Consider the following 19,917-nt stretch of genomic DNA (forward strand, 5'->3'; position numbering starts at 1 on the left):
TGACCCTCTGGGAGAACTGTGTCCTAATGAAACATCCACAGAGGGGATGAAAGCTCACTCCAGTTGCTGAATGAGACAACTGTTCACTTGGTGGATGGAAATAACCAGAATTTATGCCTTTCCTCTGAAATTTTAGGGGTACAGACTAACTTAGCAACAACACCCACGGGTATTTTAGTGCACTGCTTTAATTATTATTGCTGCTATTAATATTCTACCATTAGTCAAGTCTGAACTACCGTGTCTGCCAGAGGTGTGTTTCATGCCACCCCAGAGGGCAGCCCTCTGCGAGGGCACTTGGAAGACAAAATACATAAATGCAGACTAGGAAAAGTCTGGGAGCGTGGTATAAATAATATACTCATCCCTTGGAGCAAAGAAGAAAATAAACTAATTAAAGAACTATTTGACAACCTGAAGACATCTCACACAGGTAAAATGTAATGCCAGGGGGTTTCGTTTCTGGAAGCTGAGGAACAGAGAGCTTTGTGCAGAAGTAATACACAGAGATGATATGTCCAGTAATTTAAAGATGCCTAATGCCTCACTGATAAATCCTGACCACCACCAGAAATTGTGGGTGCACTTCTTAGGCCAAGGGAACAGGGATTTTGCCTGATGCTTGCATGGCAGTTGTCCTCATGTTCTCTGTTTAGTTCAGACACAGAAGGAGGGAGATGTGTTTGTGCTGGGTATCCAGCTCTGCTCTTGTCCTCCACTGAAGGGCTTCTCATCACTGCACAAGTGATCCCTACAAAATGTATCACCTATAACAGAATTCTCTGCAGGAAACAGAGGGTTTTTCGCCAGCTTGAAGTTCTGAGACAGCAACACACATGGCAAGATGCCTCCTTCACAAGGGTTATTTAAACACCCTGCACAGCCAAGGAGCAGACAACAGAGATCAGCCTGGTGCTGGCTTCACAAAGAAGGCAACAAAGCACAGGCTCCTGCTCCTCAAGGCTTGCCCCACATTTCAAAGGAAGCCTCCAGGTGGGAACATGCAGCTGCTGCAGGATTTCTTGTGGCCAAAGGGATGCAGGCCAAAACTGCACAATGAGTTCTTATTAAGACAGTCAGTTGGTTTGGCAGAAACAGGGAAAAGAGTGCACAGACTGCATGGGAAGCAACTGTCCCTGGACCTCCTTTTGGAGCTGGATCCAGCAAGGTGACCTGGTTGGACAATGGTTTGTTTTTGAGACTGCAGCAGAAGGTCTAGAAGCAATATAACAGAAGCCAAGAACGTTTCAGAAAGCTGGAGGAACAGGAAATAGAGGCCCCATACTTCAATATCATAAAACTTTCAAACAACTTAACTGGCAGGTGCTGTTTCAGAGAAACAAAACCTTGGAAAGCATCTAGATCAAGCTAATCAAGACAGGGAGCTTATGTTTGCTGCCCTGTAACTGTCAGGTCCTTCTGGCTCTGGCTACTTTTAAGAGTCTCTCACTTTTATTAGCACTAAATTCACTCAAAACAGGAGACACAGGCAAAACAAGCAAGAACTGACACTATTAAAATGAAACACTGCATCAACTTGGGAGTTCACAATTCAGTTTTATTTCAGACAGAAGAGTAAATTGTCTGACATTTTGGCCTGTTCACGTTTTTATCACAAAGACACAAACAACAACAACTAAAATACCTTGAGGTTATGTGACCTGAAACCTTGACTTTCCTATACTATGAAACCTATCCAAATAAAATAGGGATCAGAACTTGCTAATCTTTAAAGTTACACAAGGAAGACATCTGGAGATAATACGTATCTCACACTGTCAGCAGAACTAAATTTGCATACATATTTTAAGAAAGAAAAGGGGAACGTTATTTCAAACCATTAGAACTCCTTCAAAGCCCTAAAAAGAATCTCAGGTGTAGTGTAACAGAGATAACACGCAAGGAAACATAAAAGGAAAAGAAATACCACGCTGAATTCATTGCCTGTCTTGTTCTGTTACTTCTTTTTATCCTGTAATGTGACACCATGGAGTGTAACATAACATGACAGCTCAGAAATGTACAGGAATACCCTTTTCTCCCTGGAAGTGATAGCGGGCATCAACCATCCGTGGGCCCAGGGGAGGGAAATGAAAGAATCTGAAATGCCACACATGGCTGGAAGCCCTGGCTGGATCTCAGCAGTGCTTCTGCACTACAGATATGCATTTACCTGTCAAGGAACAGCTTACACAGTTGGAAGACTGCTCTTCTAGAGGAGGAAATACTCCTCCTTCTACGGAAATACTGTGGTTTCTGTTTTCAAGTTCAAATAATCACCCAGGTACCAGTGAATGTGCAGGTCATTTAGTTGTGATAGGTAAGAAAAACTGAGGGATGCAAAACAGCTTTCTGATCATCTTTTCTTTTCCTCCCAGACGAAAACTGGGCTGCAGCCACAGCTTTGCCTCCACAGCTGCTGGGTGGGGGGACCTTACCCAGGCTGCCCATGGTGGCAGGTCGTTCTTCAACGTGTGTTGCTAATACAGAGATTCCCTCTCATTTCTGCATGCCTTGGAGCATTCAGCATTTGGGATTCACCTGAAATGCTATTTAAGCTGGCTGTCCTAGGTTTCTGGGGGAGAGACCTGCAGAGGGCATGACACACAGCACATGATAAGCAATGCTGCCATGTCTTCTTCTCCACTGACCATAAAGGCAGCCAAGTCAATTGCCTTAAATCAGATGTCTAATTTTTAGTCAACGTTATGCAATCCACCTCAGGTAAACTATTCATGTATTCAAGAGTACATTCTGGTGCAGACAAATTGCAGAGAATGGCTTCCAGTATCACTGCATTTAAACACAACGCTGCAATCAGTTACTTTTCGTGCTCCCTAGTTAATCAAATTCAGCCTTCACTAAATCTACATTTATTAGTGCTGACAGTCATGCAGAACTTGTCTTCAACAATTAATATACACAAAGGCACTGCAAAAACGTAAAAGAGGAAAATTACTGCATTTGAACAGAAGGTGGCTTCTTGGAAAAGGTTGTTAATTTTTGTGATTCTTTTTAATTTAGCCTTTCTGGTGCTCCTTTCATTATCCCACGGGTCAGTGTTAATAATCAAGACCAATGTTATACACTTTGCAGTATAATTAAAGTCACTGCTTAATTGGAAAGCCCAGCACTAAACAAAAGGGAATCAATAATGAATCTAATGGGAAAAGCCAGAGAAAACTTCTATCAGATATCAGAAATAGCTGCGAGATATTGCCACGTGTCCAGCACTGCTACTGCAGAGACAGCATCGAGTCTGGCTGCTGGGGAGCCTCTGCTTACGAGTTATGTCCTGAATAAAACCTGGGCACTGTCTGCCCAAAGCCTTGGGGGTCACCAACCCCTCAGCACAACCCAGCAGAAGGCAGAGGATTAGTGCAGTGCAATCTGGACAGTCTCGTGGTCCTACCTCAGGGTCACGCCCTACTGCTTGTCAAACCAAATCAGTCTGAGAACCTTCCTGGTAAAGGCCTCAAAAATGGGTTGGAAGGTTTCACAATATTTTTGATTATTATTGGGAAACACGGTGACTGTGTTAACCTGTTCATCAGTCTTTTCACTGGAGCAATTTAACACTCTACAACTAATTAAATATACAAAAGACCTAACAATGAGCCGGGATTTGGGGGACAAGGGTTTGATCTCACATTCCAGTTAATATATCATTATTTGTGCAAAGCAAGCAGAGCTCCAGCAGAGGTTGTGAGAAGACCTACAGTGTCTTCATAAACAGGGTCAGGTCCCAGTGATAATTACAGAGGGACTGTACAAATACAGAGCACTGGGGTGGAGGTGCTGGCAGTACCTGTGACCCACACAGAGTTTTCTTCCCCAGCCAAAGATCTTTTCCTCTCCTTTGAGGGGGACAGACTGTCCTCCTCAGACAGCTGCAGTGTGAGCCCTTTACAGCCAAATAAGAAACACTTCCCAAAACGCAGTGATAAGCCTTTGGCATACACAGGGATACACAAATAAGCACAACTGGCCCAGAGGCAGCAGCATGAGCGAATTTGGGTTGTCAGCTGATATCCCAAATGAACTGAGTCAGAACTACACCACTGAACACAGAGGAGTAGCTGCTCAGAGCCCAGTTCGCTGCAGAGGAAGCAGCACAGGAATTTTCTCACTCCACACCAGTTCCTTCTGCTCTCGGGCAAGACAGAAGTCGGCTCACACTTGGGTCCCTCTCTCTGGAACTGTATCACCAGTTGTGCACACAGATGATGTGTGTGCAAAGGCCTGTGCTGTTTGTAGGGGATCCACAGCCTGAGGGAAATGTCCAGCCTGTGCAACTCAGCAAAGCTGGGAGAGATCCACACCAAGTCCCTCGGCACGTGGACACACACGCCCCTCTGCACTGTTCAAAATCCACATCTGGACATTGATTTGGGATCTAATTAAAACACTTCACTTAGTTTCATGTCTTACTGAATTTCCCTCCCATAAACAATCCTAATCTGTTGCCCAGAGGTAATTCTGTCTGCTCCATTTTCCGCCTCTGTTTTTCCTTCTCTCTGCTTCAATTTATGTCATATGCTCAGAGTGGCCAAACGGGGTTTTCAGAATTTTAGCATGATTTTTTAGATTCACTGAGAGCGGGTGCAAAAGAAAAAAAAAAGTCAAATGTTTACCTATTAAAAATAAGCCTAATTGAAATCCAAATATCATGCCTATAATGTCATTGTGAAATGCTGTCAGCTGAAAAAACCAACATGTTTAATTTTAACTAATGTTTCTCTGGTATTTAATCTGAAAGTATTGACAGAAACTAGAGCTAGAGCTAGAAAATTCATCACTTCAAAACTAATGTTTTTTTAATGGGAAACTATATGTTTCATTGGTCTAAATATTTTCTTTTAATAAACATTTGACAGGACATGTTCAGCCTGACACAAAATATTTTTAGGCCTTTTTTATTTTTTCTTTTCCCAGTTGTCATTAATCAGAAATTCTGATTCCTGGAAAGCTCTGATCTGTTCCACTTCAAATATTCCTTGCAAAGAGGGCCCGTTCCATCGCCCTCTGGTTAACCTGGAAAGAATCCTAAGGCTCTGTTTTAATTTGGAGTTTCTCATTGTCATTTTTTTAAGTGGCGCCAAGAACACCCATTGCCCCCAGAGGGTCTGAGAAATGGGTCACGAGGCAGAGCGAGCGGCAGAGGTGGAGAAAAATCAAACAATAGCAAACCTGGCCTTCCCCAGTGCACTGATCCAAAAGCTGATGCTCTTTGAGAGCCATCTGCCTTCACGCCCTGCCCCTGCAGCGACAGCCAACGCAGCCGGGCAGAGGAGCTGCAGGGGTTACACTGATCCTACGACACCACTGACCCTCCTCCCACGACAGAAACCACAAACACACACATGGTGTGGCTCCAGAGAGCTGCTGGCTGCTGGCTCACACACCACAGCGAGTCCTCAGAGCTCTGCAGCCAAAAGGAAGGGTCAAAATTAAAGGTGATGGTGCTGCCTTCTCCAGCGGTCGGAGCTCCCAGGACCATCTCTGACAGAAGGGCTGTCTGCTCTCTCCTAGCCTCACACCAGCTACTGTTATTAAACCCTTGAATGAACAAATCAGAGGCCTATTTACCAAGCCTGCCCCCCTTGATAGCACTATTTGATCAACTGCAGAATTCTTTTTGATAGGTAATTAAAAGGTATAGGGTGGATTGAACCATTAATTACACTTCAAGGCCCAAGAGATGCAATTCCTTTGCTATTGTGAACTGTCTATAGCAAGCCACGAAAACGCTCTCCTCCATGAAAGGATGGAATAAATGAAAGCAATTTCCTCGAGACCCAGATTTCTCTGTGCTTTATGGCCAAAGACTCGAGTTGCCACGGCATTAATAAGTTTGTTCTTTGGGGGCTGAATTTTCTCAATACAAACATCCATGACCGTAACACAAAAGAATATCTTTTGATAGAGCCAGCAGACTGAATCCATATATTAGTATTATTGTTATCACCCAACTGCCACAATGCACTCGGCATCAAGTCGCACAAAAAAAGATCAGTTAAATTAAAGTTCCTCACCAAGCAGCGACAATTTTGTGTAAAAGCCAATTTAGCCATTATGGAAGCTCCAGGATCATATTAACTTTTCTCAAAAGTATGCATAATGCATCACAGCAAGGGATTTTGACAAGTCTATGTGTGTGTGTGTCTCTCAGTGTGTGGACGTGTCCTGCATGTAAAGAAACCCCAGAAGTTTTTGAAGTTGCAAAGTCAAGTGGTAGAAAGTTAGAAAATGCCAAATTTACAGGTGTAGCACCTGTTCAATCCAACCCCTTGCTATCCAGCCTGTGCACCAGAAAGAACAGGGGAATTGATGTTATCCTGAGAGACCACTCTTCTGTTTGAAAGCATCTGGTTAGGTGACACTTCCCACTTTTCCAGGATGCTGCACTGTCAAACAAACGGCTTCTGTAAGTTTGGGGGCCTTTCCCCCTAACTTTGAATGACATTCCCTAAGGTTTTGATTTTTTTCTATTTTATCTTTGATAAAGTCAAAATGTACTGTCCCATGGGGCTGCAGCCCCTCTGCCTTCATGCATGACTGGGAAGGTTTGAGTCTGATCCTTTGCTACTGGAGCAGAGGCTTCAATTTTGTGCTACAGCTGGCAGCAGTGGAGGCTGTTATTCCCCCAGAAGGGCAGAGGGATGGCTGCTGCCAGCCTGTTGTAGCAACACATGTCCCAGGCAAACCTGTTCTCCTCCTCTGCTCTCAGTACCCACGGGGGTTTGGGTGGCTGACTCTGGGTTCTTCTGCTGGGAAGTGCAGAATCTCCACCAAAATCTCAGCTCTGTTGCTCCAGATCTGTTTTTGACTATTCAGTGAGACACTGTCCCTTTGACATTCTGGTAAGAAAGGCATGGAAAGAGCCCAGCAGATTCCACAGCACTCCCATGGGCAGGATTCAGGACTATTCTACATCTACATGTATTGGTAGAGATAACTGATATAAATACATGTTCATTGTGAATATGGAAGAACACGTATGGAAATCAATCCAGTAGTACTTCAGCATTAAATAACACTTCTCCCACAGCACCACAGAGCAAGTTCTAGCTCAGCCATGTGCTTCCAAGGAAAAAATAACCTGTTCCTTACAAAAGAAGCTTCTCTTTCTTCCACTGCACAGAGGAAACAGGGTATGTTAGTGAGGGCTAGAAAGTCCTGCTAATACTTTACTGTTGGAAAGAGAGATCAGGACATTAAACATCCTGAGCTCTCTGCAACATACCTTCTACAGTGGTATAGCCCTTGAAAAAGTTCAGATACTGATATTATTTATACATGTCTGATAGATATTTAAAAATCTCTGATATTGAGCAGAAGAGGCTGAGACATTTATTACACCACGCCAGGATCAAACAATAATTTTGTAATTACTGTGTGATTTGTAATCACAACTGAGCTATTTACTGCATTGCTTCTATTTGGCACACAAACACAACATGCACAAAATCCTCGTCTCCCGTACTTCCAGCAATTCCTATCCTAAGGAAAAGGCTCCTGAGCTAAAAGGAGTATCTGCACTGGCAGCAGCAGGTAGGAAAGCAGAAGATGATGTGAGAAAAGCATCCTGAGAGCAGGGCTGCCCACCCAGGCCTGAGACTTTGCTGCAGTGGAAGGACAAGGAGGTGACTCCAATTTCAGAGCCTCCATGGTCACGCTGGCTGGCTGAACACCTCTTCAGTGCAACATGTTTTTTTAATTTGCTGCGTGGGGATGAAAATATCTCCTGAAAAGCAATTAAACTGCTGAATGTTTATGAGCCTATGCAAGGAGATGGAACAGAAGGCTTATCCTATCAGAAGAAGATAGTGGACAACAATAAGGGGGAGATCAAATATAAAATGAATTAAAAGATAATATTTGTGATCAAGCCTGGAATATTACAAGTCCCACATTTTCACAGTGAAATCATGTTTACTTTAATAAATTGTGCCTATGCAATGCAGACTCGAGTATAAATTCTTCCAGTTCATATCTTTTATACCTACTTTTGTGTGCAAATATGGTGATCCGACTATCTTAAATGGAAGCCAGAATGGAGAGAAAGGATGGTTTAGTATTTTGGGAATGCAAATTCAGGTAAGTGTTTTTATTCATAGGCTGGCCACAGACTTTGTACGTGGCCTTGGACATTATTTCTAACTTGCTTCTCAATTTAAAAATGAAAAGTTCTGTGAATTACATGAATATAAATCACAAGCAAACTGAGAAAGGCTCAGTGATGCAGAGATGAGACCATTGGGCAATTCAGCATCTGGAGGTTTAGTTCTCTCCAACACACAATTAGAGCAGAGTGCCTGAACCAAACAGTCAATCTCAGCTTTGGTACATGTGCTTCTTACTCTGGGGGCCCCAGAGTTGGATGCAACACTGCAGGTGGGATCTCATGAGAAAGGAGCAGAGGGGCAGAATCCCTCCCTCATCTGCTGCCCACAGCACTGAGGATGAGCCCAGGACACGTTTGGCTTCCTGGACTGTGAGTGCACATTACTGGGTCACTCTGAGCTTCCTGTCAACCAACACCCCCAAGTCCTTCTCTTCAGGGCTGCTCTCAATCCATGTAAGTGGACAAAACTCTTCATATAACAAAAGCTTCTACCTTCTCCAAACTTTCACTCATATTTCACAGCAAATTCAATCTGAAGGGCTTTCCTGTGACTTGTAAGCATCCAGAGACAAGTGCATCAATTCCAGCATCTAGGTCTGACTAGAACCACCTCAAAAGTGTCAAAACATGACAAGGAAGGCAGTTCTCCCAGTAGCTCAGACAGTTTATCATGTAGCATGGCCTTATGAGATACCCAAGAGGAGCACGTCAAAAAGCTTATCTGAGCAACTCATCAAAGCTCCCAAGTAAAACGGTGGAAGAGTCTAATCTGAAGTGAAACATCACTGCATTGCAAATGCTCTCATGCCTCTGACAGCTGCTGAGCTAGATTTAAGCTCTGCAAGCCTTTGCTTTTGTGTTTCCTAGCAGAACACATCTCATTTATCCTCATCCACCTGACCGCAGCAGCTGATAACAGCCCAGGTCAAACCTCACCGCCCTCCATCTGAGGAACTTCACATTGATTTCAGGGGTCTCTGGACCAGATCTGAGGCACAACTCCAATATCTGCATAACTACAGGCTACTTTTTCCCCAGCACAATTCCATGATGGATTGTTATGGTACATCAAGAGAGAAGGAGAGATGAGACCACTGAAAATGCGACAGCAAGTCAGTAGGTTGGTTTCTCTTTGCCACTTCTGTTATCTAGGTTTTCTTTTCCACAGCAAGTGTTTGAGTCAACAAACGCTGAGTCAATACTTCTGAGATCAGATTAATATGCAGCACAGCTAATGAAATTTGTAGTTAAGCTGAAGTTTTGTTTTTGGCAGCTTGAACTGCCTAAAATCCTAATTCAATTGCAATCTACTCACAGAGCACAGCTGTTTTGCTTGGCTAAACTTTTCTCACCACTTAATAAGATATTTTTTTTATTTAACTTTCAGTTCTGCCTAGGAGCCCCAGTGGGTCTTTTAAAACAGAAGATTATTATTAGAAATTAATTAAGTATTCTTTTCAATTCTGTCTCCTGAGAGCAACTAGGCATTGTTGCTGATCTCCTCTGCATTAAGACATTACTGATTGTCATTCATGGGATGACAGTGTGGATGTCTCATCTGGAAGATACATAACTCCATAAATATGAAAGATTTGAAAGATATTTAATACGAAATATAATAAATCAGCACAAATAATAAACATGTAATTGCAATGTCAAGCACAGCACAGGCGTGTGAAGACTATAAACAGCAGAATAAAAATAGACACACATTCCAAAGACAAAAAAAAAGTCTTACTGCAATTACAGGACCCCAATGGATTACACTTAGTCCGTGTTTCAGCACATTGCAAACCCCGGCTGAACAATTCTAAGAACATCAAATGTAATTAAAGACAGTTGATTAGACATGTTGTGGTTTTTTTTCTTAAGGAACCAATGACTCCAATGTGTTTGTTGCACTTCCCCCTCCCTCTGCACCTCACTACAAGAAGGACAGACTAAGGTTGCCACCTCTGATGGCTTTTTCTAAGAGAATCAAACCCCATAAGCACCAATAGCCTCATGCAGTATCTGAGGCCTTGAACGTGCATATTAATGCATTACTGACAGAATTAACTATGCATTTAACATGGCCCTTCATGCCTGAGATGGCTGTTGATCTATTTGATTTTCACTAAATTCAGGGGTACCTGTATGACTAACTGGTGTCATACTCTAACCAGGAAGAGAAGAAAAACATCACAACAATCAACCTCTTAGTCTCAATAATAACGTGGAATTCAACTTACTTTTTTGGTCTGTAGTCAGGGATGGACCTGTCCAGTGATATCCTGTCACTGAGCTGGGCATTGTAACCATATTCTTCGTACTTAGTCTCTGATTCGTGGCTGTCATCTCTGAGGGTAGCAGCCATTCCCCCCTGGCCCAGGCCTCCTGGACCTTCAACTAATCCCATGGGCTTGGCCAGACCTAAATGAAATAGATAAAAAAAAAAAATAAAAACCAAATTATTCATAAAAAGGAAATGGAGAGAAACTCTTCTGTGACCACAAAATGTTTTCAGATAAATGAGATCTGAACTCCCACGAAGCTCAGCTCTGAAACCCTCACGGCTCCGTGGAAATTATCCTCAGCTTTTCAAACCAGAGTCCAAATCGACACATCTTGTAGAATCAGTGCATAATGAGCAAACTATAAAGAATTAATTAGCAGCTTTCACGGTTTCTTCTTTTTCCAAAATGCCTAATTATTGTTAAGATAATGAAGAAAAAATTTTCCCATAAGAACTGGAGGATTTCCCAGTATAGCCCATTATAGCTCCACTCATTTTAAGGAAGACGTGTTGATTTCTACCACGTGCAGATGTGCCATTAACTCCACATTAATGCCAGTTCTGGAACACATGTTGGACCTGAGGCATCTGCTCTGGGACTCTCAGCCCACTGCAGCTCCTGAAGGGTCCAGGTTTGGTTCCCATCTTGGGCACACAGCTATGGGCTGGTGACCAGCTTCTGCTGGGTAGGAAACACAGAGTAAATCTGATTCCACTGCACGAGTCAACAGACTGGCCAAGAAGACAAGCAGGAAAGTGCTCATGTCCTTTCTCAAACTGTGCAAGGAGAATTAAAGGAACAGTCCTGACCCCCAGCAGGATGGCAGAGCACCTATTCCTGCTTATCAACTTTCTGCTATTAAAAAAACAAATAATGAATAAGTCACGAGTTACCAGCACAAGCCACTAAATCCTGGAGAATTTGGACCTAATGCAATAACTGAAGACAAATCTAAACCACTACACTGTGTTGAGCTGTTCCTTACTAAGACACCACTGAGCGTGCTGGGTGTGAACAGGACTTATGACACTGGTTGTCATTCTCTAGTGCACTTCTGACAGGTTCTATCTTCATTATTACAAGCATTATAATGCCTAATATTATTATACTTGGGGCATTTAAGAAAGACTGTTTGAATTTTCTGTAAGAAAAGCAGAGAACAAGACAAATCACAGTTTCTCTTGAAACATAACTAAAACTCAAGAGTTGTCTTGATTTCAAACCACAGAAATTCTTCTACCTTACTAAGTGAAGCACTTCAATCCACATTCAGTATTTCTGAAAATATTTTAAGGAGCTTCATTTTAAAGGAAATTGTAACATTTGTCCTTTTTGTTCCCATTTAGGATGAGAGGCTACTTGGCACTTTGACCAGCTTTAGTATTTACCATTACTTCCTTTGGAAAAATTAGAACAGAAGGGCCTAATGTTGCCATCCCTGGCCTGACAATTATTCCTTGCTCGAGTAATTACAGAAATTACATGTCTGAGACTCTAAATCTCTCCCCACCCTAAAGGAAAAGCACAGCAGCCTAATCTTCCTGCATGATACAGCCTCAGACTGAACAGACACTAACAGCAAGCAGTGATGCTGCAGCCTCTGCTTTACATGCCCAACATATGGAATCTTAAAGGGGGCTTGGTTTAGGAGGAAAGTCAGCAGTTCCCTCCAAAAAAATCTCAATTTAGGCACTGCTAAAAAATAATAAAAAAAAAAAAAACAGAAAACCAGATACTTCACAAAGCCTATGTCCTTGAAAGACCTCAATGTGGTAATTCATTTGCTGATCATTTGGAATCATCTAGGCTGGGTTCTGATGTTACATCAAAGCAAATTGAAGATGACTTCATTAAATTTAACTGACCTGCTTTGATGAAAGGGTCTCCAAGATGTGGCATGTTCATTTGACTTTAAACAACAATTTAATTCCAGCAGTTGAAAACTTTATCCTTTATACTCCATGCTCTTGCAGTTTATGGAACAAAACACTTGCATCTTTATGGCACAAGTAATGAGAGAATGAAACTTCCAACCCACAGGAAGCATCAGGCACTTTGCTACTTTTCTTACGAGGGAATCAGTTAGACAGCCTGCCAAACCATGCATAATGACTATTATTTCATCTACCTTTTTCTTGATATTCTAACTCTTCATGCTGCTAATCTGATCTTGTTCTGGGTAGGAGTCATCTCATGTCTCCCTCAATCTCAGAGAATATTGCTGTGAGGTTTTTTCTGCATCTGTTACCCAAATTACAGCTTAGTCTGACTGTTATTCCAGCAATGCAGTAATATTGACCAATATACAGCAGCAATTGATACCACATTGCTTCACTCTTCAAGAAGAGCACTGAAGTGCCTCTAGAAGTTTTTGGGAGCAATGAATATAGTATATTTTATATATGCATTGGTGTGTTAGACACAGCAATTACAGGCAATGTTCTTCAATGGTTAGCTAGACACAATATAACCACATCTCACATATTTGCACAGCATTTTCCAACTCAAAAGTTGATTTGCTGTTGCTTCAGCAAGTGCCTCCTCAACAGAGGGCTTTTTCCCATCACTTTTTTTTTCCAGGTGGCAACTTGCTAACCTCAAAATCCACGGTTACTGCACTGGTCAGCTTTTTTGAAAAAACAGGAAAGGAGTGCCAGTTCAGCAGCATCTTCCCAAAAACAGGCTGGTATTAAGAGATGGGATCAGAAGACAGGTGATGGGAGAGAGTGTCACCCAGTCTGGTTGAAGCAGAGGCTGCTGCTGTGCAGGACACATCCAGTCAGCACTTCCAGGCCCTCATCCAAGGGGTTCCCAACAGTCTGGGACCACTGAGCAGAATGATCTCATCAGAGGCCTTCCAGCAGGCCAGACATGGGAACAGCACCTGGGAGGGCACAGAGGAGCAGAACACTCCACAGCAGTGCTCCCATGGGATGCTTAAGTGGGCTGCCAAAGGCAGAGAGTCAACAAAGAACAAGTCATTTGTGCCCCTTGCCTTGTGCTGCTCAGCAGAAACCCAGACAGCCTCCAGGGACACCTCACAGGAAAACTCATTCCCCTGGGTCTCGCCTGCTGGAACAACAGGGAAAGGGATGCATTTCTGGAAATGCTGCTGTTCAGCAGGGAGACAATTGCTATTGATTTTAAACACTGGGTGTTTAGGTCCCACACTGATGGGGACAGATGGGGAAGTACTTCTGGTTCAGCTTCCAGCATTTTCCCTGGGTTTTAGCCAAGGCAGAACAGGTAAGAGCACTTTTCTGTTTTCTTTTTTTGAAGCTTGCTGCAGACTTCCAGATCCTCCTTTTCTCTTTGGGTTGCTTACCTCCAGCTCTAACTAGTGCCCATTTCACCCGTTTTTCCATGGCAGATGAAGCCAAAAAGAGGGCAGGGCACAGCAGCACTGCTGACAGTGGAACCTGCAGCTCGTGTCAGAGCCAAGGACTGAAATCATTGGGGTGGGCAGAAAGGGGATGCCCAGTGAGCTGCTGTTTTTAAAGCTGTCTTTTTTTAAAATTTTTTAGACTAAAAATATCCGCAGCCCAAACGCTGGGATTGGTCACGGCCAGTTCCATGCTGCAGATGACAATGAGGTCACAAATAATTAGAGTCTGTCATTCATCTCAAATTTATTGCTCTCACTGCAGTGATTTCTGTGTAAGACAGAAATTGTTGGGAGAATGAAGAGCAGAATGAACTGGCCTTAGTTCCTTAACCAGATTAATTACTCCACAGGATGCATAATTTTCTAGGAAGAAACGAGATCTTCTCTTTTTCATCATAAACCCTGTCACAATGGGAAAAGTACTAAAGAGATTTATGTGAGAAACTATGGCAAAAGCTAGATCAGATTATGTCTGTGATTATTTTACTATTCTTTTTCTTCTTATTTGCAACACAATTACAGGGAGCTGTAAATCAGGTTGAGTCAAGGTTCTCAGACAAAATTAACCTTTTGACAAATCAAACCAAAAATAAGTGATTGAAAATAATCATACAACCACATTCACAACAGTTTTCCCTTGACTCCTGTAAATACTGCACAAACTATGGTAAATGAAGAAATGACCATAACTAAAGAGTGGCTCTCTGCAATTATTCCTTGGAGAATAAAAAAAAACGTGTTGCCTCACAGGCATAAATTTGCTGAGTGCATTAGCAGTTCAGTGCACCAACATTAAACCTGGGAAAGTATTTTACTTTTTTATTTTACTTCACCTTTTTACTTTACTTTATTTTACTGCATTTTGCAGTTGCAAGCACGAGAATCAACAATATCCAGGGAAAAAAACCCAAACTTACTTGAAACTATTTCACTTTGCAAACAGCAGTATGCAGCACAAGGAGCTGGTAGTGTCTAGCTCGTGATTCAATCTAAATGTTAAACAGAGCCTGGCCCTTAATTTCTGCATATCCTAACTTTCCATATCCCAACTCAGTTTCTCCCACCATGACCCTGAAGTGAGGCTACACAGTAGGTAAGATCTGCTGCTCAGAGAACTGATCTGAATTTTGCCCATATCAAAGGTGCTTACTTTCTGAGCTAGAAGGAATGCTGTCTGTGGAGAAGATTTAGTTTTACATACAGAAACATCCAGGAAATCCCATAGGGATACAAGCTCCAACTTCCTGCAAAGAGGAGAGCAACAAACAAAACCTCATCCAGTTTAAATGACTCCAGCACTTCCATTTATCTGAAATCCAAAATGCAGTCTTATCTTTATATAGTTGTAGTCAAGTTTGCTGCATCCTTGCTTGAAAGGTTTATGGCCCCTTGTACCCAGTCTCAGCCCCAAGTATCTCTGCAGATACACCAGGGAGAAGACAAACAGCATCCTGTGGCTGATGGTTTGAAAAGGAAAAAAAACTACAACAACTTGTAAAGCTGAAGCACCTGATGTGCAACTTTTTGGCTCTATAAACTAGAAGGTGGTTTTGTGCCTTGACCTCATCTCCAGACCCCAAGTAAAAAGCCTGAGGAAGTACTTCCCAGTCTCCATGCCCAGATGAGCAGCAATCCTGTGAGGAGACTGCTGAATGCTGGGGAAGGGATGGAGGGATTTGGCAGCTCTGCCTGTGGGAGGGATGCTCCTTTTCCACCCCCAGAAGCCAGTCAGGCAGAGAGACTGCAGGATCAAGAGCCTTGGAAATTAGGCAGATCAGGACAAATTACCTGGAAAGAGGACTGATATCCAACCCCCTGTGTGCTTTGCCACATATTTGTTCTTCTTCAAGACAGGGACTTTTCCCTGAGGCACAGGAATATCTGTCAAGAGCTCAACACCATCAACATGGCCAGGGCTGTTCTCAGCATCTGGGCTGGAAGCTCACCCTTATTCCATCCTACACACTCTGCTCCCACCATACTGACACATTAATCCTTAAATCCTATCTAGTAAGCCCTACCAGGACAGGATTTGGCCAGAACAGCTTTTTTTCCTTTGTGTTTTCATAGCATGCAGTCCAGATTTTAGGATACCATTGCAGCAACTACTACAGGAGCCCAGAAGGATGGTTCCTACCCCAAAAAACTCACTGTCAATGGAGACAAGAAAGATAATGAGAGAAGAAGACATGAAGACAACATGGATCAGTGGCAGAGGCAGAGGTTGCAGTGCAGCAGTGGCCTGTGGAATTCATCCTTGTCAGAACAGCAAGAAAAAAAGTTGTTTCATAGCCCACTGGAGGATCTTTTCTACCCCATTGAACAGACTCTATCCCACACACATATGGCTTCTTTGGGATGAAAAGGAGGGGATTCCCATGGAAAAGTAACCTACGGACAGGATTTATAGTGTGTTCTCCAACATAATGTGATCAAGGTGTTTCTGACGTGGCTCCTTTTGTAGAAAAGCTTGTGATAAAAGCTCCCTACTCATTCAGGCTATTTTGAGATGATGAAAGATGGCAGTTGTGTGTCTGTAGAGGGAAGGAGTCCATGGGGATCTCTGGTGAAGCTGCTCCATGCCAAATGCAAGATTCCTAGTGCGTGACCTAATACTTGGGGAAAGAGGAGAGGAACATCTGAGGAAATAAAAAGAACAATGTGCAACGGAGGGCAAGGTCCAGGAGAGGGATCTAGTCCATCAGTGTTGACAACAGGCCTGCTGGGGGGAAAAAAAAGGAACATTCTGTCCTTGCAGAACCATCTTCTCTCCTGCATCTGCTGTTCACTGGTGCAGCACAACCCCCCTGCCCTCTTCCAGGCCTCATCTTTTGTTCCTTGGCTTCACAGAAACAGCATTGTGCAGGCTACTCCCTCTCTAGGCACAAAATTCATTAGTGCTTTTTAATTGGAAGAAATACTGTGTTTTTATGTACAGATATCTAATATCAAAAGTAATTGCTTTTATAGAACACTCATTTGGAGCTGGTTTCCCCTTGAGATGAGAAAATGTATTCTAATTACAACAGATAATTCAGGAGGAGATAAACAGATTGACGAGTGGAAGGACCAAGAAATAGCAGCTACACAGTCCATTGGAGATGAAGATAAAAGCTCATTTGTGAGGTAGGACACTGATTCCAAGTTTGCAGATAATAGGAGAGGTGCCAGAGTTTTGCCAGAGACTTGATATAAACAAAAATCAATTTCCTAACATCCTTAGGCCAGGGAGAGCTATCTGATACATTTTTAAACTTAAAATTTTGACTAACAAAATGAAAAGCTCTCATTCCATATGCAAAACTTTAAATGATATGTGCGTGACTGCGATTTTTCTTTCCATTTTCATTTTTATGATCAAAAAGATCATTCACAGAGAAAGATCAGTTTGTTATTTTTAAATAAGTAACAGATGCCACGATTCTTCTAGAAGTTTTAAAATCCCAGAAGACTCGTGGTTTGTGCTGGTGAAACACATGAAATGCATTTCTCTCTTCAGGGCTTTGGAGGAAAGCCAGAAAACTCCTCTGGTGGTGGCATAAATCTGGAGTTGAGGAGGAGGAGCTGAAATGTTGGTGTATCTGCCCACTGATATTAAAAGGAGACAAAATCTGAGTGTCATCAGTTTGGCACTTGGCCCCTGGCAGGACCCAACACCTGAGGCTTCAGAGGGAACGAAACACAAATCATGAAGCACTTGGCCAATTAAACTCTGCACTGCCCCTGGAAGCAGAGTTCCCTTCTGAACCCTATAGGCAGGTAACTAAAGCCCTGAAACATAATATTAGATTACCCTCATTATCTTAACTCAGACAGGTAGAAATAGGGCTTAAAACTACCCAGTGTCCTTTAAAAGCCCAGCCACTAATATTGGATTCAAGGGCCTCCTGCAGCAATGAATTCTCTGGTACTGTCACGGTCAGAGAGTCACTGACTCACATGAAATGGATCATCTGTATCAATATATTAGATTTTCTTTAACTTTTTCAGGGAAGCAGAGGTGAAAGCTCCTGGGGAAAGTGATCATTAAAACAATAACAGAGCCATTCTAGAGGAAGAGAAAGGGACTTCTCCTTGAAAAGACCCAAGGTGCAAGAGCTAAAACTTTGGGGCTGCTTAATTAGATTCAGGAACAAGCTGTTCCAGGCCAAGTTAAAGGGCTTTAATTTCATAAATGAGGAAAATACCTTTTGAAAAGCAAAGAGTTTGCTCATGTGAATCCGAGGTAGGGAAGGAATGCAGCGGACACTGCAGGAAGGGAGTTCTGGCCCAAGGTCTGACAGGATGGAGCCCACAGCTGGAATATTAGGGGTGCTGCTGGATGCAATGACATTTTCTTGCACCTACAGAGCTGACTGCACATCTCTAACCATTAAAAATATCCCTTTGATTTCTGATGCAATTCTGGATTAGAAATCCCTGACTGCTCTATTCTCAGAACAGCTCAACTGTAGCAGTCGATCCCACAGGGTTAGGTTCCATAAAGAAAAATAACTGTTTTTAAACACCAGGAATCCCAAAATAAAAGCATCTAACTTCAGGTCCTATGCAGGCTCATACTATACTCTATTGTGCTGTTAATAAAGTCTAAAGTAATCAAAGGCTCTATCAGATCTGACATTGCCCAGCCTGCCAAATTACTGCCTCTCAGCCCAGGTTTCAATCAGGCACCCCTGGGACACTGGCTCAGGGATGGTGTCCAAGGCTAAGCAAGTCTCTTCCCTCCCTGCTCAAGGGTGTTTGGAGAGCTCTGACGAGGCCAGGAGAGCCCATCCCCTGCAGCATCACTCTGCAATCACGCTCCACATTATCTGCAGACGTTCAGCTGCCTCCCTGCTCATTTACCTAAACAGCCTGCTGTTAAATTAAACCAACACAATCACACAGAGAGCCTTCCCAGTAACAAAGTCACATAGAGCACTTTGCCATTTGTGTGGCCAAGGAGCTCCTGCTCAGCTCGTGTCACACAGCACGGGGTGACAGCACCGAGCCCGGACCAGGAGCTGCTGGAACTCAACATCACAGCTCTCCATCTTCCACTGGTGTGAAATCAGTCACCTCTGGCCATGCAACCACAATAAAGGGACAATGTGAACAACTACAGACCTGCTGGCACATCCACTGTTGTCCCTTCCACGCTCCAAGGGTCACTGTCCGGTGTCTTCACTGGCCATGAGGGAATGAAATGATCTCAGAAAGTCCCTGGTTCTGTCAGAGCAGAGCTAGTTTTCTGTCTGCTGCCTCTCAATCTTATCATCAGGCATTTCTCTTTGGGAACACGTGGTAGAAGAGATCAGCTGCCCCTGAGGACGTGAGATTTCAAATACTTCCCTCCAATCTCTTAAAAACCAGTTAATTTGGATATCGGTTTTCCCAGGAGCCAGAGAGAGTCTTGGTTCCTCCCTTTTCCTTTCAGTGTGATATTGCCTTAAAGGCTCTCTAAAGGTGCCCTAAAGGCTCTGTAAAGGTGACATACTCTTCTTTTGCCTCATTTCACAGTACTATTGATGGCTGGTTTCAAAACATACTCATTTTCCTGACAGACCGTCTATTTTACATCCGTAGATATGTGTATTTTTCTTGACCTGTGTTTGTATTCTTCTTTGTCAGGCACATCTTTGACACCTCTCAGGAAGTCTGGCTTGGGAATTTGGTTGAGATAGCACCTGCATCTCTGCTTTTCCTCCTCTTTCCTCCTTTCACTCTATTTTCATATCTCATGTCAACAAACACCACAGCTATGCCTTGCTTGGCAGTGCCAGGCTGCAGTGTCTCCTTCCATCAACCTCTTAATGTGTGCATGACTTAATTTTCTGCCAGCAGGACAAGTCAGTTCAAAACCAAACACGGGACACATTTTAATCAGCAAAAATACAGCCCAGAATCCAGCATCTAAAACCAAAATGCTTACAAATCAACAAATTAGGGCAGATTTGAAGCTACAATGGGTGAGGAAAATTACTATGCAGAGTCCTCCTAATTGATGAGATAAACTGACAGCCACATTTAAAGCAGATCTATCTATTAGAGGATGTGCCCAACTAAAGGTCTGAGACTCCTCTGCTCACAGAGGAGGAGGAGGAATAGAAGGAGTCCACAATGCTGAGAATCTTACTTGGTTTTGAAGT

General features: G+C 43.0%; 1 protein-coding gene across 2 annotated transcripts in view; it reads right to left on the reverse strand.

The window, feature by feature from the left end:
• The window catches only part of GALNT9 (polypeptide N-acetylgalactosaminyltransferase 9), a 135,447-nt gene that overhangs the window by 101,432 nt on the left and 14,098 nt on the right, over nucleotides 1-19,917 (reverse strand). The window contains exon 2 of one of the 2 annotated variants that reach the window (XM_027689568.1): nucleotides 10,360-10,540. In XM_027689568.1, the coding sequence (XP_027545369.1) occupies nucleotides 10,360-10,540 (181 nt within the window). Of the gene's footprint in view, nucleotides 1-10,355; nucleotides 10,541-19,917 lie in introns of those variants that run through there. The other variant, XM_027689569.1, reaches the window with a different exon arrangement.

The sequence above is a fragment of the Neopelma chrysocephalum genome, unplaced genomic scaffold, assembly GCF_003984885.1.
Source record: "Neopelma chrysocephalum unplaced genomic scaffold, ASM398488v2 Primary Assembly neopelma1_77, whole genome shotgun sequence".
In the NCBI taxonomy this organism is placed as follows: domain Eukaryota; kingdom Metazoa; phylum Chordata; class Aves; order Passeriformes; family Pipridae; genus Neopelma; species Neopelma chrysocephalum.